This window comes from Sminthopsis crassicaudata, chromosome X, assembly GCF_048593235.1.
Source record: "Sminthopsis crassicaudata isolate SCR6 chromosome X, ASM4859323v1, whole genome shotgun sequence".
NCBI classification, from domain to species: domain Eukaryota; kingdom Metazoa; phylum Chordata; class Mammalia; order Dasyuromorphia; family Dasyuridae; genus Sminthopsis; species Sminthopsis crassicaudata.
In genome coordinates, this window is record NC_133623.1 from 82,511,929 (window position 1) to 82,529,266 (window position 17,338).

Genomic DNA, 17,338 nt, shown 5'->3' on the forward strand with positions numbered 1-17,338 from the left:
TTTCAGCATGTAGGGAAATTCAAGCCACAATGAGGAAATTTATACTAGAGAAAACAAATCTAGTCTCCAATTTTATGGTGCCATGCATGGGGAACAGAGATCCTCTTTCATCACTCTTGTTCCCTGTTGTTGTTCTCTTCCTCCTCCTCTGCTTCTTCTTGTTTTTTTTTTTTTTTTATCTTTCTTCTTATCTGGGTGTCTTGTCTGTCTCCCTAAACTGACCAGTAGTAGGAAGGCAGAGAGAGACTTTCTTTCTGAAGAAAAGTTATTTTCCCTTTTGCATATCAGGCCACATAAAAACACAGACAGTGCAAAAAGAGAGGTACAGAGAAGAAAGTTTCCATTAAAAAGTCAGTGTGATACATTGTTGGTGGAATTGTGAATACATCCAGCCATTGTGGGGAGCAATTTGGAACTATGTCAACGAGTTATCAAACTGTGCATACCCTTTGAGCCAGCAGTGCTACTACTGGGCTTATATCCCAAAGAGATCTTAAAGAAGGGAAAGGGACCTGAATGTGCAAGAACGTTTGTGGCAGCCGTCTTTGTAGAGGACAGAAAGTGGAAACTGAATGGATGACCACCAGTTGGAGAATGGCTGAATAAATTGTGGTATATGAATATTGTGGAATATTATTGTTCTGTAAGAAATGGCCAGCAGGGTGATTTCAGAAAGGCCTGGAGAGACTTACATCAACTAATGCTGAGTGAAATGAGCAGAACCAGTAGATCGTTGTATACTTCAACAACAATACTATATGATGATCAATTCTGATGGACATGCCCTATTCAACAATGACATGAACCACATCAGTTCCAATAGAGCAGTAATGAACTGAAACAATTATGCACAGTGCAAGAACTCTGGGAGATGACTATGAACCTCTACATAGAATTCTAATCCCTCTATTTTTGTCCACCTGCATTTTTGATTTCCATCACAGGCTAATTTTACACTATTTCAAAGTCCAGTTCTTTTTGTACAGCAAAACAACTGTATGGACATGTATACATATATCGTATTTAATTTATACTTTAACATATGTAACATGTATTGGTCAACCTGCCATCTGGCGAAGGGGGGTTGGGGGAAGGAGGGGAAAAATTGGAACAAACGGCTTGGCAGTTGTCAGTGTTGTAAAATTACCCATGCATATATCATGTAAATAAAAAGCTATAATAATAATAAAAAGATACTTAAGGAGAATTCAACCTAGTATGTGAATAATAAATTTAATTAAATTTACTATTCATAAAAAAGTCAGTCTGCAACATTTCCTACAAGTCATCTTTAATTTGAAGGCAATGAAAGTTGCTTCTTCAGAACAAATTTACACATTTAAGAACAATCTTTGCATCATTAAAAAAAAAAAACCTCTAATATTTTGGCTTCCCCCCCCCATTACATGCAAAAACACTTTTTAACATTCTTCTTTTTAAAATTTTGAGTTCCAAATTATATCCCCCCCCACACACACCTCTTGTTTGAGAAAACTAGCTATTTGACATGGTTACACAATGAGATCCAGGCACTTGTTCAGCAGTTTCCCAGCTGATGGACAATTTCTAATTCTTTGCCACCCCATCAAGGGCCGCTATAAACATTTCTGTACAGAGATCTGGTTTGCATGTTTTTGGCCAACAGACGGAGGAGCGGTATTTCTGGCTCAAAAGGTGAGTATGGTTCCGTAGACCTTCGGGCCTAGGTTTGGATTATCCTGACTGTGGGGCTATGATATCTGGATTGGGGATTTTGTTTTTGTTTTGGGCTGCTGGCTCATTTTCTCTGAGCTGGTAGCTCAGGAATTTCACTATAATATTCCTGAGAGTTTGCATGTTATAATCTCTTTCAGAATTGTTCAACTGGATCATGAAGAAAATACACAGAACAGACAGGTAGGAGAGAAACAGCCGGGTCTGGAGTGAGGATGGCAAAACCCTAAGCTGGCAGCTGTACCCCTAAGGCAACGGCAGACTCAGGGCAGCGGGCACGGGGCGTGCCATTCACCAGAGCTGGGTCTCTCGGATCTCTGAGATGGTCTGGTTGGCCTGCTGGAGGACCTAAGAAAGAAAAGAAAACTGTGGGTGCCAGGAAGCATCGCTCAGTCCCCTAAGGAAGGGCGGGGGCAAGGAGAGGGCTCACTAGGATCAGCAGCTCCATACCTTGAGCATGGAAGCGGCCTCATTGCGCTGTTGCGCCATGTCTTTGGACTCAGTCAGCAGCACATCCAGGAGCTGGGCCTTGTACAGCCGTCCCACCAGTTCACTCTGCAGGTGCTCTTTGACATAGTTCACCAGGAAGTGCATGACAGTTTTAGGGACACTGAGTCGGGAGACAGAGAGACCAGGCCGGCATTAGCTGGGAAGTCTTACAGGGTGGGGGGTCACACTCTAAAGCAGGGAGCAAGGGGCCCACAGGAAACCTAGAAAGACTTCCCCTTCCCGGGGAGTTCTGATGATGCAGGTAACCCGGGTTCCCGTCCGGCTCCCTGTGGACAATTGGCCTTCTCTGAGCCTCAGTTTCCCGTTTGGACGTTCCTCCCCTTGTTTTTCTCACAAGGATGTCATGAAGGGAAATGCAAACACAGCCATACTTGCTTTAGAGAATCAACTGGTAGAGATCTATCCATCCCCGATTCCTTCTCACCATTAATCACGCCCAGATTGTGGGTCAGGAGAGCAGCTGGTGAGGAACCGTTACGTGCACACGGATGCGCAGACGCACACAGGAACACACAGAGACACGTGTGTGCACACATACACATGCAGATACACAGCACACTCCTCCCTACCTGTCCTGGATGTTCTTCCGGACAATAAGGAAGTAGGATCGGATCAGTCTGTGGATTATCTCACAGTCTTGTTGCTCTCTGCGACTCAGCTTTCTAGAAGTTGAAGGCAAGGGCTGGGGGGGACACAGGAGGAAAACGGGGGGCCAATAAGAGGAAGCACGTCCTCCAGCACAATGAGGCCGGGCATCTGTGCACCAGGGTCCCACAGGCGGCCCAAGGTGCTGAGGGCTCTGGTGCAAGCCGCCCCCTCCCTGTGCTGAATCTCACTCTTCTGGGCAGTCTCTGGAGGGGCGGTATCAGCTCCGTGCCCTGAGCTACAAGACTCTCCCCTTGTTTGAGGGGACAGCCAGGAGGTGCTCCCCTAGGACCAGTATTTTGTGGGTGAACTTTCTGATTCCCTCCCTCTCTCCACCCATCCCCCACCCATTCAAAAGGCAACCAGCCCCAGGGTTCAGGCTTCACGGCCTCCAGCCCGGACCCTGGCACAGTCCTCGGGCTCTTCCTGCCCCTCTTCTCCCCGTTCACACGAACATCACAGCACCTTTCCTCCTGTTTAGGTTGGCGAGATCACCTTCACATTCCCACCTTCCGTGCTGCCTTCAAAGGGCGACGAAACAATGGCTTCTCGTGGCCTCGTGGTCCTCAGCCACCTTCCCGTCCCACTCCCCTGCACACTGCAGCTCTCTGCAATCTCAGCCTCCACGTTTCCCACCTTACCTCTGGGCTGCACGTAGCCTAGAGCAGCTCTTACCATCCCACGCAAACGTTCTACTTCCATGCTCGGGCACGCGGAAATGCCTTAATCGATCACAATCTGGTTGTTACTCCAACCCCCCCCCCCTGCTCTGAAGCCCACGCCATGTCCTCGAGCCTTACCGTGATCTTCACTCCCTCCGACCCTCAGTTCTCTCCCCACTCATCACCCCTGCAGGCTGAACTTGGGTCTCTTCCCCATCTGGGCCTTTTGGTGAAGGGGTTCAAGTCCACACCCTCCTCAGGAGCCTCGGGCCCTTTCCCCGATCGCTGATCTTGCCCTGCCGAGCCGTGGCCCTGGCGTGCTCGCTTCCCTCAGCTCATGCCTTTGCTTCTACTCAAAGGGGGCCGAAGGAAGCCAGAGACCCACACCACCTGCTGGCGGGGTCCATTCACCTTTACCCTCCTGAATCTCAAGTGGGCCCTCTCCACAGCAAGGCAATGCTTTCCCATCTTCCCAAGGACTCGTTCCCCCACTCGCCCAAGCAGCCTTTGCTGCACATGTTTTCCCCCTTCCTCGAACCTCCATGGCCCTCTTCCCGTGCTCTCAGCTTCTGGAACCCTTGGCTGCTGCTTCCCCGGAACAACTACCGTCACCCCCTGACAGCTGCCTCTCTCTCGCCCCTCAGACGCCATGTGAGGCGATCTCCTCCGCTCTGTCCCACTGAAGCGGTGGCCCCTCTTGGGAAGGCAAACTTCTGTCCGTGAGAGGTCACCCCATCGCTTGCCGTCCCGTCTTCTCCCACAGACGGGTTCCTCCATCACCCACTCTCTCCCTGCCTACTGGCCGCTTCCCTATCACTCCAACATGTCCCTTGGCGAAAGCCCTTCCCTTGATCCGTCCCCACAGGCCGTCGTCCCTGCACCTCTCCTGCCCCTTTCTGGGAAAGTCTTTCAGGAAGCCTTCGACACTTGGTGTCTGCACGTGCTTTCCTCTCACTCTCAGTTCTACAGTCTGGCTTCTGTGCTCGTCATTGTCCTGAAACCGCTTTCCCCAAAGGGACCAATGCACGTGGGAACGGCAGGGACCCCGTCAGGTCATTTGCCGACAGAAAGAAGGGCCGTGGCGTATCGTCCGTAAGTCCTCTGGAAGGAGGGCCCCGTAGTCGGCCCGACTCACGCCCATCAGAGCCCGGGTGAGAGAGCTGACGAGGGCACTTTTGGCTCCGGTCCTCCAACCTCCCCATGCCTAGTGCAGTTTCTCCCGTGACGCCATGCTCCCTGTGGAGGGGACTTGAATATCGCGTGGCTGAGAAAGCTTTCTCCCAGAGGTAACTGACAGCACTAGCTGGGAGTCTGGGCCCTGGAAGAGATTCCCTATAAGCCAGTCCCCACTGGTGACCCTTCAAAGTGCTGTTCCTGGACGCCCAAAGCCCCATGGGATGACCTCAACAAAGGGCCGGCCCCAGAATCCCAGCGCCTACTGAGAAGGTCGGCACCCTGGCCGGTTTTGATTTGTCTACAAACAAATCTCTCGCCCTGGCCAGGGTTAGGAACGTCTCCCTAAAACGTACCAGCAGCCTCTTGGACAGACTGAGCATGGTGTCTGTCCTGAGGAGTACTAGGAGGGCATTGCTTCCTGGGTAATTCAGTCTGCGTACTAACAAGGCCAGTGCGTTGGAGGGGGGCTTTGGATCCCGGCTACTACCATTGCTGGGATTCGGGCAGGTGGCTCCCTAGGTCTATGTGAGCGATGAGTAAGAGACCCACGGAAGGGGATGAGCCGGGAAGCTGAACCGGCCCCCAGACCTCCACCTCAGGACTCCCATCCCTCGGTGGTGCTCCCCCGCAAGAAAGGAACCAGGTACTTGGCGGGCACCCTCAAGCAGTGCGCTCTGCAGGCCCAAGAGCAGAGGGCTCTGCTTCTGGCTACCAGAGGCAAGTCCAAGGGAAGCTGAGCACAGTACGGACATCAGAGGCAAAGAGGAGGGACCCAAAGTCAGGGGGCTGGAGCCTTTTGGGCCCAGACTTTAGCAAAACGCTCTGCTCGATTTTGGTGCTACTGTCTTGGGGTCCTTTCTGAGGCAGACCCGCTTTGCTGAGCAACTCCTGGGAAAAGGGAACCCAGTGACCTAGGTCTCAGCAGTGGCTTAGTGTGAGACCCCGAGTTAGGCTGTCCCATGTGGTAGAAATTACTGTCAAGCCCAGACAGAACTTTCCAGTCCCCGAAGCGAAGCCACCATCCCCGCTGAACACAAATGCCACTCACCACATCTAAGAAGTTGATGGCACGTATCTGGCTGGTGACAGGGGAGACGTGTAACTGGGACGGTGATCTGCTGTTCTCCCTTTCCTTGGGAACACTGTCATCCGCGTCCCCCTCGCTCTTCCAGCATCTAGGACCATTGCCCTGGTAGGCGTCACTCTGCCAGGACGAAGGGGAGGGAAAAGGACAGGACGTGGCAATATTCAATATGCGTGCCCGTCGCCAGGAGTGCCGGCGCATCAGGGTGAGGCGCGTGCAGAAACCTGACTTCAGCAGCCTGGCGGACTTCTAAAACAGTGGGTGGGACAGGGACGTGAAAGATGCCCACCTCACGTGCCCGAAAGGAGGGGAACCTTGAGCTACCAGCTCTGTCCTCTGGGGTCACAGCAGCATTGTCTCTCATTTTGCAAGTCAGAATCACCTGGCAGAGAGGTACAATGCAGCTCTGGGACCATTGGGCATCATGGATTTTAGACGCTAGCACAAAGTGGCCTCTGTTCCAGCCCAAGCGGAGTTCGGCACCCCCTGCAACCACTTTCACACATCCACAGCTTCCCATCATGCACTGCACCATCCCTCTTCCTTCCCAGAGGAATCGCTCCGTTTTTTAGTTGGTCTCTAAATGGAAGCCCGGCCACACCACAATTTACATGGAGGCCGAGCAGCTGAGTCTCAGAAGGGGGATGTCAACAAAAGCTCCTGTGCTGAGCAAAGGGGCGATCCAGGGAGGGGGTCGGGAGCTTCCTCGGCGTCTCCACGTTCGGGGATGCCGTGACCGAGCCGCGCCCCGACCGAGCCGAGCCAGGTCAGCAGGACGACCTCCCCGTCCCAGTCGGCCTTTGGGCCCGGTCCCTCTTTACAGGCTCACACAGTGGGAAGCCTGGAGGTGCCCTTGCTCAGAGAAGCATCGGGTTCAATTCCCCCCATCTGAGAGGAGGAAACGGGGCCAGAGCCCGCACTTGAACTCAGATCCTCTGACTTCAACTTCAGCCCTCGGCCTAGCCCGCCACGAGGCCGCTCTGGATGGCCACTGACACCCGTTTCGCCGGGATGGCGGGAAGGGCCTGCTGGGCGATCCCCCCCCCCAAGTACCTTGGGAATGCTGATGGACGGAGACACAAAAGCCATATCGACCAAATCTGGGTGCTTGGTGTTGATGTAGGCTAGCTCAATGGCCATGAGGTTGTGAACCTGCAAGAGAAGGCAATGAAGGTGCAGGAGCTGTCCCGTCTCACTCGTCCCCCCCTCCCCTCTTTCTATTGGCTCGTTGGGTTGGGGGAACAGAGGCGGGAGCCACGTCACCTGCCTGGACCAGGGGCAGCGACAGTCAAATCGGAGAAGTCTGGGTTCCCCCACGAGCCCTCTGTCATTCTCTCATCACTTTCTCTCTGGACTGAACAGGATCCTGTCCTTGTCTTGTTTGGCCTCTGCCCCCAAGGCCCCGCCCTCCTGCTGTGAGTCTCTGACCACAGGCTGTCCCAAGAGCAGCACGGCCTCCCGGGTATGTCTTCAGTCGACCATTTGCCGGGGACGGCGTATTTGCCAGCATCCGTGGAGCTTACCCTGGAAGTGATGCTGGGCAGAGGCTCGGCTAGCTCTTTGTCCCTTGAACCCCTAGCTAAAGTGCCACAGCGGCCTGTGCCCTTCCCTAGCCCTGCTTTCTCCCTTCCCCTTCCTTCTCCCGACCAAGCCTTAAACCGGCTGCTAGCACTGCCGCCAACGCCCTGTCCGGGCTATTACGAGCTTGGGCAGACTGGACGTTCTGGGCTCAGTGTGTCCCTCGGGCCCAGGGGGCGTCATTTTCCCCGAGGGCAGCTGTTTCCCAGAGTACCGCCTTGGGTTTTACCATTTCATTGGTTATGGGTAACCTCTTTTTCAGGAGAGCGGTCACGACCTCCACGATGGCCTCGTGTAGCTTGGGAAAGCGCAGCAGCTCCTGAGAAGGGCCGAGCTCATGAGACCCAGGAGGTGGCAGGCAGGCTGCTGCCTCCCTCCCAACCGAGCCCGAGGCCCCCGCCCCCTTCACCCAGCAGAGGCCGGGGAACTGGCTCCTGCTCTGGGCCCTTCCCCTTGCCTCTCCTCTGCCCCCTCACCTGGGTGTTATAAGTGGAGCAGTGCTGGATGACCCTCTGAAGCTCCTCATGCACCAGCTCCACGCAGCGGAGGCTCGGCTCCTCCAGCCTCTTAATCTGTCTCTTTACTAGCAGCTCAAAGGAGACCTCCGGGATGAAGAGGGCTGGGCGAGGCCCCTGGGGGGGAAAGCAGCACAGGCGGGCTCAGCTTCAGGACCCTGGGTCTGGAGGAAGCTGGCCAGCCCCGGCGTGGCCCTCCCAACCTGTGAGTGGGAGCTCTCCAGGCCCATTCTCTGCCAGGGAGAGCAGTGAGGGAACAAGATGGGAAGAGGGCGGGAGGTTACTGGGGCTTTAGCATCTCCTTTTCAGCTTCTGATTCCAGCATCCTTACATGCTTAAATTGGGGGCGGGGCGGGGGGTCAGCAGAAGCAGGGCCATGGTGCAGCTTGACTCCTGCCCTCCCTGGGCTCACCCTCAGCTTGGGAGGCCAAGGCCCCGGGCGAAGGTCTTTCAATGATCACCACCTCTTGTCTCCCGGGAAACGCCCATTCCTCCCACTCCACTGAAACTCATCTTTCTCCCTGCTGGTCCCTTGCCCTCCCTCACTCATGCTTTGCCCGTGTCCTAGCCTTCTATGAACGCGAGGACTTCTATCAGGGTTATTCTGCCTGCAAGTCCACAGTGAAGGCCACGGCCACAGACATGATGCCAAGATTTGAACTGGAGCTTCTCTGGGGTCGCTTGCCCGTTCTCCCCGGGCCTAGCACAGTGCCTGCCGTGCTTGGAGATAACCGGTGCTGGACGGTTCACACCAGCTGATTCACGGCTCCAGGGGCTCCTGATCCTCAGGCTGACACTCTCCTCCTGCCTGTTCCCAGGAATTCCCCCTCTCTGCCCTCTCCCCCAAAGGCCCAGGGCCTGCTCCCCAGAAAAGCCGCTGCAAACAAGTCAATGCAAGCAGTCAAGGCTCTTCTCAGAGATGCGTCCCAGAGAGGGACTGGCCAGAGGAACAGAGCTGCTGCCAAGGGGCAGGAGGACTTGGCTTCTACACCTGCTCAGCCACTGACCAGCTGTGTAACCTCAAACACCTTCCCAGAAGTGGGCCTGGGTACCTTTGGCTGACCACGGCCTTCTGACAAAGGGACGTTTTCCCAAATGGCGAGACAGACCGTCAGAAACAACAGCAAACCGGGGAAGAATGGATGGGAATGGGGAAGGAGGCTGTGAAGGGGGCATCTGCTACCGTGGCATTTCGGATGGCGGTCAAGATGTCCAGGACGCTGAGTCCGGCCAGGGGATCGATGGATTTCAGAGTCCGGCAGAAGATCTCGTGAAAGATGTAGCAAATGCGAGCACCACCACAGCTGGGGGGATGAGAAGTGAAGCATCAGGGAGGCGCCTGGCCCATGGCCGATCCCAAGCCCTACCCTCCCCATCCCTTCCTCGGACCAGTCAGATACAGAAACAGGAAGAGAACTGGGAAACAGAAAAAAGCACACACAAGGCACGGCTGGTCAAGGTTCTCGCCCTCACCTTCCTTGTACAAGTCACTCACTGTGAACTTTCTCCAGCCAGCTGTTTGCCTTGCTGGGCCTTACTTTCCCTATTTCCCAAAAACTCAGTGCCTAGCTCCTCTTTAAGGAGCTTTCCCAGATCTTCCCATCTCCCAGCTCTTCCCATCTCCCATCTCCCAGCTCTTTCCATTTCCCATCTCCCATCTCTTCCCATTTCCCATCTTCCAGCTCTTCCCCTTTCCCATCTCCCAGCTCTTCCCCTTTCCCATCTTCCAGCTCTTCCCCTTTCCCATCTTCCAGCTCTTCCCCTTTCCCATCTTCCAGCTCTTCCCCTTTCCCATCTCCCAGCTCTTTCCATTTCCCATCTGCCAGCTGGTCCCATTTCTCCGGCTCCAGGAAGCATCAGGAAGCAGCTAGGGGGTGCTGCAGTGGACAGAGAGCTGGGCCTGGAGTCAGGAGGTCCCAAGTTCAAATCTGGCCTCAGGCCCTTACTGGCTGAGGGACCCTGAGCATTTCCCTCAGTTTGTCTGAATCCCCTGGAGAAGGAAATGTTCAGCCCTTTGTAACTTTGCCAAGAGAACCCCACGGGCAGCCGTGGTGTGCTGCGGGACAGAGAATCGCACAGAGCGCTCACAGCTCCACAACAAGCGCCATATACCATCCCGGCAAGGTGAGAGGGAGCTTCGTGGCCGACCTTCCCCGTGCTTCCTTCCAGGCTGGGCGCCAATCCTCCCACTTCACAGCTGCTAAGTAAGGCCTTGCTCTCCAGCGTACCTCACGTCTATTCTCTCTGCCTCTTAGTGCCTGATTGTGTCTAGACTCCTCCCTGCCCTCCCCAATCAGAACAGGAGCCCTCTGAGCTTGCCCGTCTTTGTGGTTTGCAGGTTTACTAAGCCTGTAGCACTGGGCCTGGCACCTAGTAAACCCTTAACAATAAAGTCCTTGTTCACCCACTAACTGCTGCTTGGGCTTTTTGGAGAATGACCCCTAGACCTTGGAGGGAAGCGTGGCCCCCGCAGCCTTCTAAGACCAGAAGCACTGGGGGACAGGGGTCTGACAACCTTAATTCAACCCCCCAACAATCCTTTCCCCCCCATGGAGCTTTTGGGTTCAGTCATTCCCCATGGCCAACTCTTCATAATCCCCTTTGGCGTTTTTTGTGAAGTCTCGAGGTGAATTTCTACTGCTTTATATTATCCCGAGCCGCTGCCCAACTTCCAAATAACTGGCCAAGCTCTCTGGGCATTATCCTAAGAAATTTCCCGTCCCATGGCCCTTTGTATCTTCTGCTCGCTCCCCCAAGCAACAGCCAACCCTTCCCGAAACTCACAGTTCGGAGGTCTCAATATTCTTTGCTGTTCCTTCAATGGTGCTGCAGTATTCAGTGGAAAACTTGGTGATGATCTGCAGGAGAGTGGCATTGTGGTCTTGAACAGGCTGCCCATAGCTTTGCAGCACGGACTGGTACTGGGTCGTCAGCACATTCACACGTGTCTTTAGTTCAGGCAGGCAGTCTCGGATGTGGTACATGAAAAGCCTAAGGCACGGAGCATAAGCCCAAGTGACTCCTGGGAACTCTTCAGCACGACCCCCGGGCTGCCCCAACCGCCCTCAAGGCACCTGTTGAGTGTCTTGGCAAGAAAGCGTGTTCCATTCTGGCTGGCCAGGGATGGGTATTTCTTCTGCAAGAAGGCCTGCTCATCATACAGCGCCTCACAGATACTCTTGTTGGTTTTGAGGTCATGTGGGTTCCTGTGAAAAGCATCAAGTTTCAGTCTGGGGTTATGCAGGTCAGTAGTAGAGTATGGAAACAAGATTCTGAGGAATGGGAGGAGGTGTGGAAATAACAGCTTAATGCGTCCATGCAACACATGCCTCCTTAGAAAGATGCCTTTTCCTGGAGCTATTAATGAATTTGTAAAAGAATCCCGTTTTACAATAAACTGGGAAAACATTTTTCCAGTCAAAGGTTCTGATAAAGGCCTCATTTCCACAATATATAGAGAATTGACTCTAATTTATAAGAAATCAAGCCATTCTCTAACAGATAAATGTTCAAAGGATATGAACAGACAATTCTGAGATCATGAATTTGAAACTATTTCCACTCATATGAAAGAGTGTTCCAAATCACTACTGATCAGAGAAATGCAAATTAAGACAACTCTGAGATACCACTACACACCTGTCAGATTGGCTAGAATAAAGATAATGATGAATGCTGGAGGGGATGTGGGAAAACTGGGACACTGATACATTGTTGGTGGAATTGTGAATACACCCAGCCATTCTGGAGAGCCATTTGGAACTATGCTCAAAAAGTTATCAAATTGTGCATAATGTGATCCAGCAGTGTTTCTACTGGGCTTATATCCCAAAGAGATCTTAAAGGAAGGAAAAGGACCTCTATGTGCCAAAATGTTTGTGGCAGCCCTCTTTGTAGTGGCCAGGAACTGGAAACTGAGTGGATGCAAATCAACTGGAGAATGGCTGAATAAACTGTGGTATGGGAATGTTATGGAATATTATTGCTCTGTAAGAAATGACCAGCAGGAGGAATACAGAGAGACCTGGAGAGACTTAAATCAACTGTTGCTGAGTGAAATGAGCAGGACCAGGAGATCATTATGCACTTCAGCAATAAGACTACCTTATGATCAATTGTACTGGACGTGGCTCTCTTCAATGATGAGAGAATCCAAATCAGTTCCATTTGTTCAATAATGAATAGAAGCGGCTACACCCAGTAACAGACCTCTGGGAAATGAGTGTGAACCACTACATAGCATTTCCAATCCCTCTGTTTTTCTCTGCCTGCATTTTTGATTTCCTTTACATTGTTTCAAAGTCCACTTCTTCTTGTGCAGCAAAATAAATGTATGGACATGTGTACATGTATTTATCATATCCTTTAACATATTTAACATCTATTGATTGGTCTGCCTGCCATCTGGGTGAGGGGGTGGGGGGAAAGAGGGGAAAAGTTGGAAGAGGTTTTGCAATTGTCAAAGCTGACAAATTACCCCTGCATATACCTTGTAAATAAAAAGCCATAATAAAAAAAGAATCTCGTTTTTTTGACATCTTTTCTTGTCACGTTATGTCCTTTTAGAGATGACACCGTCTCTACCAATGAGCCTTCTTTTGAAAAAGGAAAACTCAAGCTGTGGCGTCAGACTACAAGTGCAACGTTCTGCACAGACGGTCTCCCACAGGGCCAAGAGAAGGAAGGACGGACGTTGCTTCATTTCTCCTCTGGGTCAATGCTGCTTCCCACAACCGGCACCCAGCTACTAATGGCCTTTCCTCCACTGTGATGGAGGGACCAAAAGAAGGGAGGTAGTCTAGAAGGGCCCTTTTGGTCTGTTCTCATCAAGCTCCAAGGATGTGCTCCCTTCTACGGGCAGGGACATGGGCAAAGTGCCTGGAGACTCTGCACTATTCCTTAGCAAGTGAACGGGAAAACCGTCCCGGGGAGGCAACAGCTCATGGTAGCCAAAAGGGAAGTAGCTAGACCACTATGGAGACAGAAAGGAAAGGGGAACCAGGCCAGCAAGAGGCCTAGGAGTCTCCTGGAGGGAGGGCAAAGTTCATGTACTCACAGTCAAGAACCATGTGAAAGATGGCTCAAAATGACTAATGAGAGAAATGCAAGTGGGACAGCTTTGCCCAACTGGCCAAAAGGGAAAAGGAAAAAAGGAGAAGCTAGAGGCACTGTGGGAAAGCAGGCAGGCCGACAGAGTGCTGGTGCAGCTGCACACTGGTTTGCCCTTTCTGGAAAGCCATCTAGAATTGTAAGGGGAACGTTAACGAACTGTTCATGTGCTGTGACATCAATCCCCTGCTTGGGTACGCTCCCGATAGAGGTCTACCACTTATTCCAAAGTCACCAAGTTTTTCCAGCAACAAAAAACTGGCAACAAAAACAGGTGGTCCTAGATGGAAGAATGGCTGAACAAAGTGACGTGGCATGGTGCGGCCTTTAGTGAATGAGGGTGGAACGACCGCGGATTGGAGGAACCCAGAGAACTCTGGAAGCCTGGTATATGTGAAGCAAGCACAGCGAAAAGGGACTAAAATCATCGAAAGGAAAGCGAGCCAAGCCAAAGGAGGAGCCGCTCCAAGGACGGATCTCGGCCGTAGAGAAGAGAAGCCTCTGGCCCTTGGGAGAAGGGGAACCCCGAATGCCAGGCTCTGGCTCAGATGTGGGTTGCTTTTTGATGAGCTCTTTCTCATTTCAAGGAAGGGTTCATCTGGGATTGGAAAATGACCCTGATGTACAAGTCAAAGCCAATGGTAAAATGTTTATAAGGGAGAAGGGTGCATCTGCTCCAAGCCTAGCCTCCGTCCCTTTACGGGTTTTGCTTCTGCTTGTCATTGTAGAGATTACTCTGCTGCTTTGGACTTTGGAGAAGAAGTGAACTCACCTCACTGGTGAACTCACAAAACCCCTAAAGGCCTCAGAAGCTTGCCTGTTTGTGAGTCAGTGGGTTTTTGATGTCACTGTGTTCCCTTCTCCCGGCTGCGGTCTCCCCCTCCCCCCCTCCCTGCTGCCGGGCGCCGCTTCAGGGGGACGACCGAGAGAGCTCCACTCACCGATTCACCACCCCAATAATGCCCAGCTTCACGGGGATGACTCGGCCCATCAGCACATCCATCGCATCTGTCCCAGCATCCATGAGGTCCAGCTTAGTGATCACTGCCAAGGTTCTGCGTCCTAAGAAGGGGGAAGAGCCGAGAACGGCTTCAGCCCAAGGTCCGGAGGCAGAGTTAGTGATTTTGGGTGGCTTTTAGGGGGCGCTCTGTGCCATGCACGAGCTGCCTGGGGAGAACTGGACTCCTCTGAACCCCAAAGTGCCCCTCACATTCGCGGCTGAGGCTACGCCAGATGGGGAGGGTCACAGGAAAGGGTTTGTGAGGGAGTGGGAGGGCGAGCAGAGTTCTTGGCCCCAAAGACAGGAGTCAACAGGCCTAAAAGGGGGAAAAGCAGTGGCGCCCTCCCCTGGCGTCCTTTCCTAGTAAGGATAGTGATGTCCGGGAAAGGAAAATTTCAGGCTCAGGGCCAGGCCTTCCATCAGAAAGCTGAAAGAAGGCCTAAGTAGCCCACCCAGTCCAGACACCATGTTGTCTAAGGGAAATAAGGCCAATGCCTTAGTCAAGGCCATGCAGTTACTGGCCCAGCCAGGCGGCCTCCCCCCAGCACTGCCGGCCCTCCTCCCCGTATCCACACAAGTGCTCCCAGCAGCCCCGTACCATCAGGATCCACCTCCCGGGCAAGTTTCAAGGATTCCGAAGTGGACATGTCTGTGTTGGCAGCAGTGACAGCCAGGATGAGGCAGCTGGGCTTAATGAGGTAGGACAGATTCAGGTCTCTGACCAGCACCTCGATGTCGGGGGGTTGGTCCCCCACGGGAACCTGGCAGGAGGAGATAAAGCTCACAAAAAGCCCCGGCTGCTCTTGGGAACCCCGATAGGCCCCAGGGATAGCCATGACCAGCCAAAGAGGCAAGGGCAAGGGGAGGAGAAAAGGACTATTGTGGCTTCTGGCATCTCGGCCCCAGTCAATCAGCCAACAAACATGGGCGGGCCAGCTGGGTGTCCAGTGGGGTCAGGGGAACCGGAGTTCCAGTCTGCCTCAGATACCTGACCTGAAGAAGCAGTGTCACCCTAGGCAAGTCATTCAAGCCCAATGGCCTTACCATGGGAAGGAAGGGAGGGAGGGATAGAGGGAGGGAGGAGGGGAGGGAGGGAGAAAGGAAGGAAGGAAGGAAGGAAGGAAGGAAGGAAGGAAGGAAGGAAGGAAGGAAGGAAGGAAGGAAGGAAGGAAGGAAGGAAGGAAGGGAGAGAGCGAGGGAGGGAGGGAGGGAGGGAGGGAGGGAGGAAGGAAGGAAGGAAGGAAGGAATAAAGGGAGGAAGGAAGGAATAAAGGGAGGAAGGAAGGAAGGAAGGAAGGACGGAAGGAAGGAAGGAAGGAAGGAAGGAAGGAAGGGAGGGAGGGAAGGAGGGAGGTAGGGAGGGAGGGAGGGAGGGAGGAAGATTTTTCTTAAGTGCCTACTATGTGCCAGGTAGGAGACTAAGCTAGGAACAGAAAAAGCCAAGAGGCAGTGTCTTCAAGGACCTCCCAGTGTAGTGGGCAAGACAGCATGCAGACAAACAGACAATGAACACTGCACATGCAGGAGACGGAGAAGGTTGTCGACAAAGGAAAACCACTGGAATGAGGAGGACATGTGGAAGACTCCCCACATTCAACACAGCCAAGAGTAGAAGGGAAGCAGAAGCGGGGAAAGCATTTTCCCGCTGGCGTCTCTGAGAAAGGCCTCATTTCTCCAATACAGACAGAAGTGAGTCCAATTGACCCAGATTCTCGCCCTTCCCCAGCTGAGAAGTGATCCAAGGGTCTAAGTGGACAACGTTCAGGTAAAGGAATTTGAGCTATTCCCAGTCGGATGAAAAAATGCTCTAAATCCCTAGTGAGCCGAGAAATGCAAATGGAGACAAGTCGGAGGTGCCCACTGCCACTTCTCAGATGGGCTAAAATGCCCGGAAGTGATCATGATGAACGTGGAGGGGATGTGGGGGAAAGGGGACATGGCTGCCCTGTCGGCGGACTTGGGCCCCGATCCAGTGGGGAAGGCAGCAGAGATGGGAGACTGAGCCATCAGCAGCCAGAGGAGCCTCCGAGCTCTGGGAACTGAGGAGATCCCCGAGTGAACATACCTTGGTCAATCCAGGCAAGTCAATCAGAGTCAAATTGAGCACTTTTGAGGAGTAGATCTTCAGGTACAGGGGGGCAAGACTGATGGCCTGCAGGAGGAGAGTCAAGGTCAGCTGCACTGCACCTGGCCGGGGGGGGCCACCAGGGGTGGGGCCACCCGTGCTCACCTTGTTAGTCCCGGTGATCCGCTCTGTCTCATTAGAAATTTCCTTCTGGATTTCATGATAATCTGTAAAGATCTGGAGAGGAAAGAGAATGATCCCTTCCTAAAGGTTGCCAGTTAGGGTGACTCCACAAGGATCATGAGCTCTGCCCCCACCCAACCCTGGGCCGGGGCAGCATCAGTCCGGGAAGTCCAGGTAGCCAGGGGGCTTGGGGGTGAGGCAGGAAGCGGTGCTGTCCAAAGGGAGAAGAGGAAGCTTCCCAGCACCGACCCAGTCTGGCAAACGGGCCGAGCGGGGGCGGTTGGGATACCTTTTGTCTGTTGTGCAGGAAAGTGGCCCATTCCTCTGCTTGGATATCTGTGGGGACAGGAAGAAAGGGGAGGGTCACCCCCTCGTTGCCATTACCAATCCGCTCCTGAGGGGAGGAGAATGGGATGAAGGGCCACTTGCCCAGGGCAGGGCCATTTCTGGCCCCGGTCCCAGACCCAGCACCCCTGTGGTGGAGCAGCAGGGATGCTGCAGCTGGAATCAGAGACCTGGGTTCCCATGCCTGCCTCCAGCACCACCTTGGTGCTCAGGGAAGCCACTCCCCACGTCTGGGCCTCCTCTGTACCAGGAGCAAGGGCCCTTCCAGCTGTGAAGCCGGAGCCTGCAGGGCTTGGGGGCAGGTCCCCTTCAGGAGGTACATTCTGGCCGGCTCAAGTCTTCAAGCCAGCCGGCGGCAGTGGCCCGGCTCCGTCCTTCCCTGCTACCGCCCGGCCCTTGCCCTGATGCTCACATGTCTCTGGGGATGTGGCCTGCCGCTCCTCCAGGGAGGCTACGTGCACCAGTTGAAGGATCAGGGGCCTGCGAGTCATGATTCCGGAACCCTTTGGAAGGAAGTCCCGGCCCACAATGCTTTCCACAACCGAGCTCTTTCCACTGCTCTGTAATAACAACAGGGCCGAAGGTGGGGCTCGGGGCCTTCTGGGAAGGGGCCTCCCCCTGGCCCCTTCCCCTCTGAGCCTGGCCCCCCCAAGCACGCCTGACTCGGCCATCTCAGGTTAAGCACAGGAACGTAGTAGGGTGCAGCAGGAGGAGCAGGCATTGCATTCGGGGGCCGGCTTCCCGTCCTCCCTC

The 17,338-nt window shown here is 53.6% G+C and overlaps 1 protein-coding gene across 1 annotated transcript in view; it reads right to left on the minus strand.

Annotated features, from left to right (window-relative positions):
* Positions 1 to 1,272: 1,272 nt before the first annotated feature.
* Positions 1,273 to 17,338, minus strand: part of LOC141548247 (dynamin-1-like protein) — a 17,246-nt gene continuing 1,180 nt past the window's right edge. Inside the window, exons 3-18 of the mRNA XM_074276995.1 lie at positions 16,998 to 17,145; positions 16,530 to 16,576; positions 16,223 to 16,294; positions 16,058 to 16,144; positions 14,591 to 14,753; positions 13,934 to 14,054; positions 10,958 to 11,089; positions 10,668 to 10,874; positions 9,067 to 9,187; positions 7,845 to 8,000; positions 7,598 to 7,687; positions 6,844 to 6,942; positions 5,755 to 5,910; positions 2,793 to 2,905; positions 2,164 to 2,323; positions 1,273 to 2,061 (exon numbers count right to left, since the gene is read on the minus strand). Of these exons, the coding sequence (XP_074133096.1) occupies positions 2,005 to 2,061; positions 2,164 to 2,323; positions 2,793 to 2,905; positions 5,755 to 5,910; positions 6,844 to 6,942; positions 7,598 to 7,687; positions 7,845 to 8,000; positions 9,067 to 9,187; positions 10,668 to 10,874; positions 10,958 to 11,089; positions 13,934 to 14,054; positions 14,591 to 14,753; positions 16,058 to 16,144; positions 16,223 to 16,294; positions 16,530 to 16,576; positions 16,998 to 17,145 (1,929 nt within the window). The 3' untranslated portion in view covers positions 1,273 to 2,004. The remainder of the gene's footprint in view (positions 2,062 to 2,163; positions 2,324 to 2,792; positions 2,906 to 5,754; positions 5,911 to 6,843; positions 6,943 to 7,597; positions 7,688 to 7,844; positions 8,001 to 9,066; positions 9,188 to 10,667; positions 10,875 to 10,957; positions 11,090 to 13,933; positions 14,055 to 14,590; positions 14,754 to 16,057; positions 16,145 to 16,222; positions 16,295 to 16,529; positions 16,577 to 16,997; positions 17,146 to 17,338) is intronic.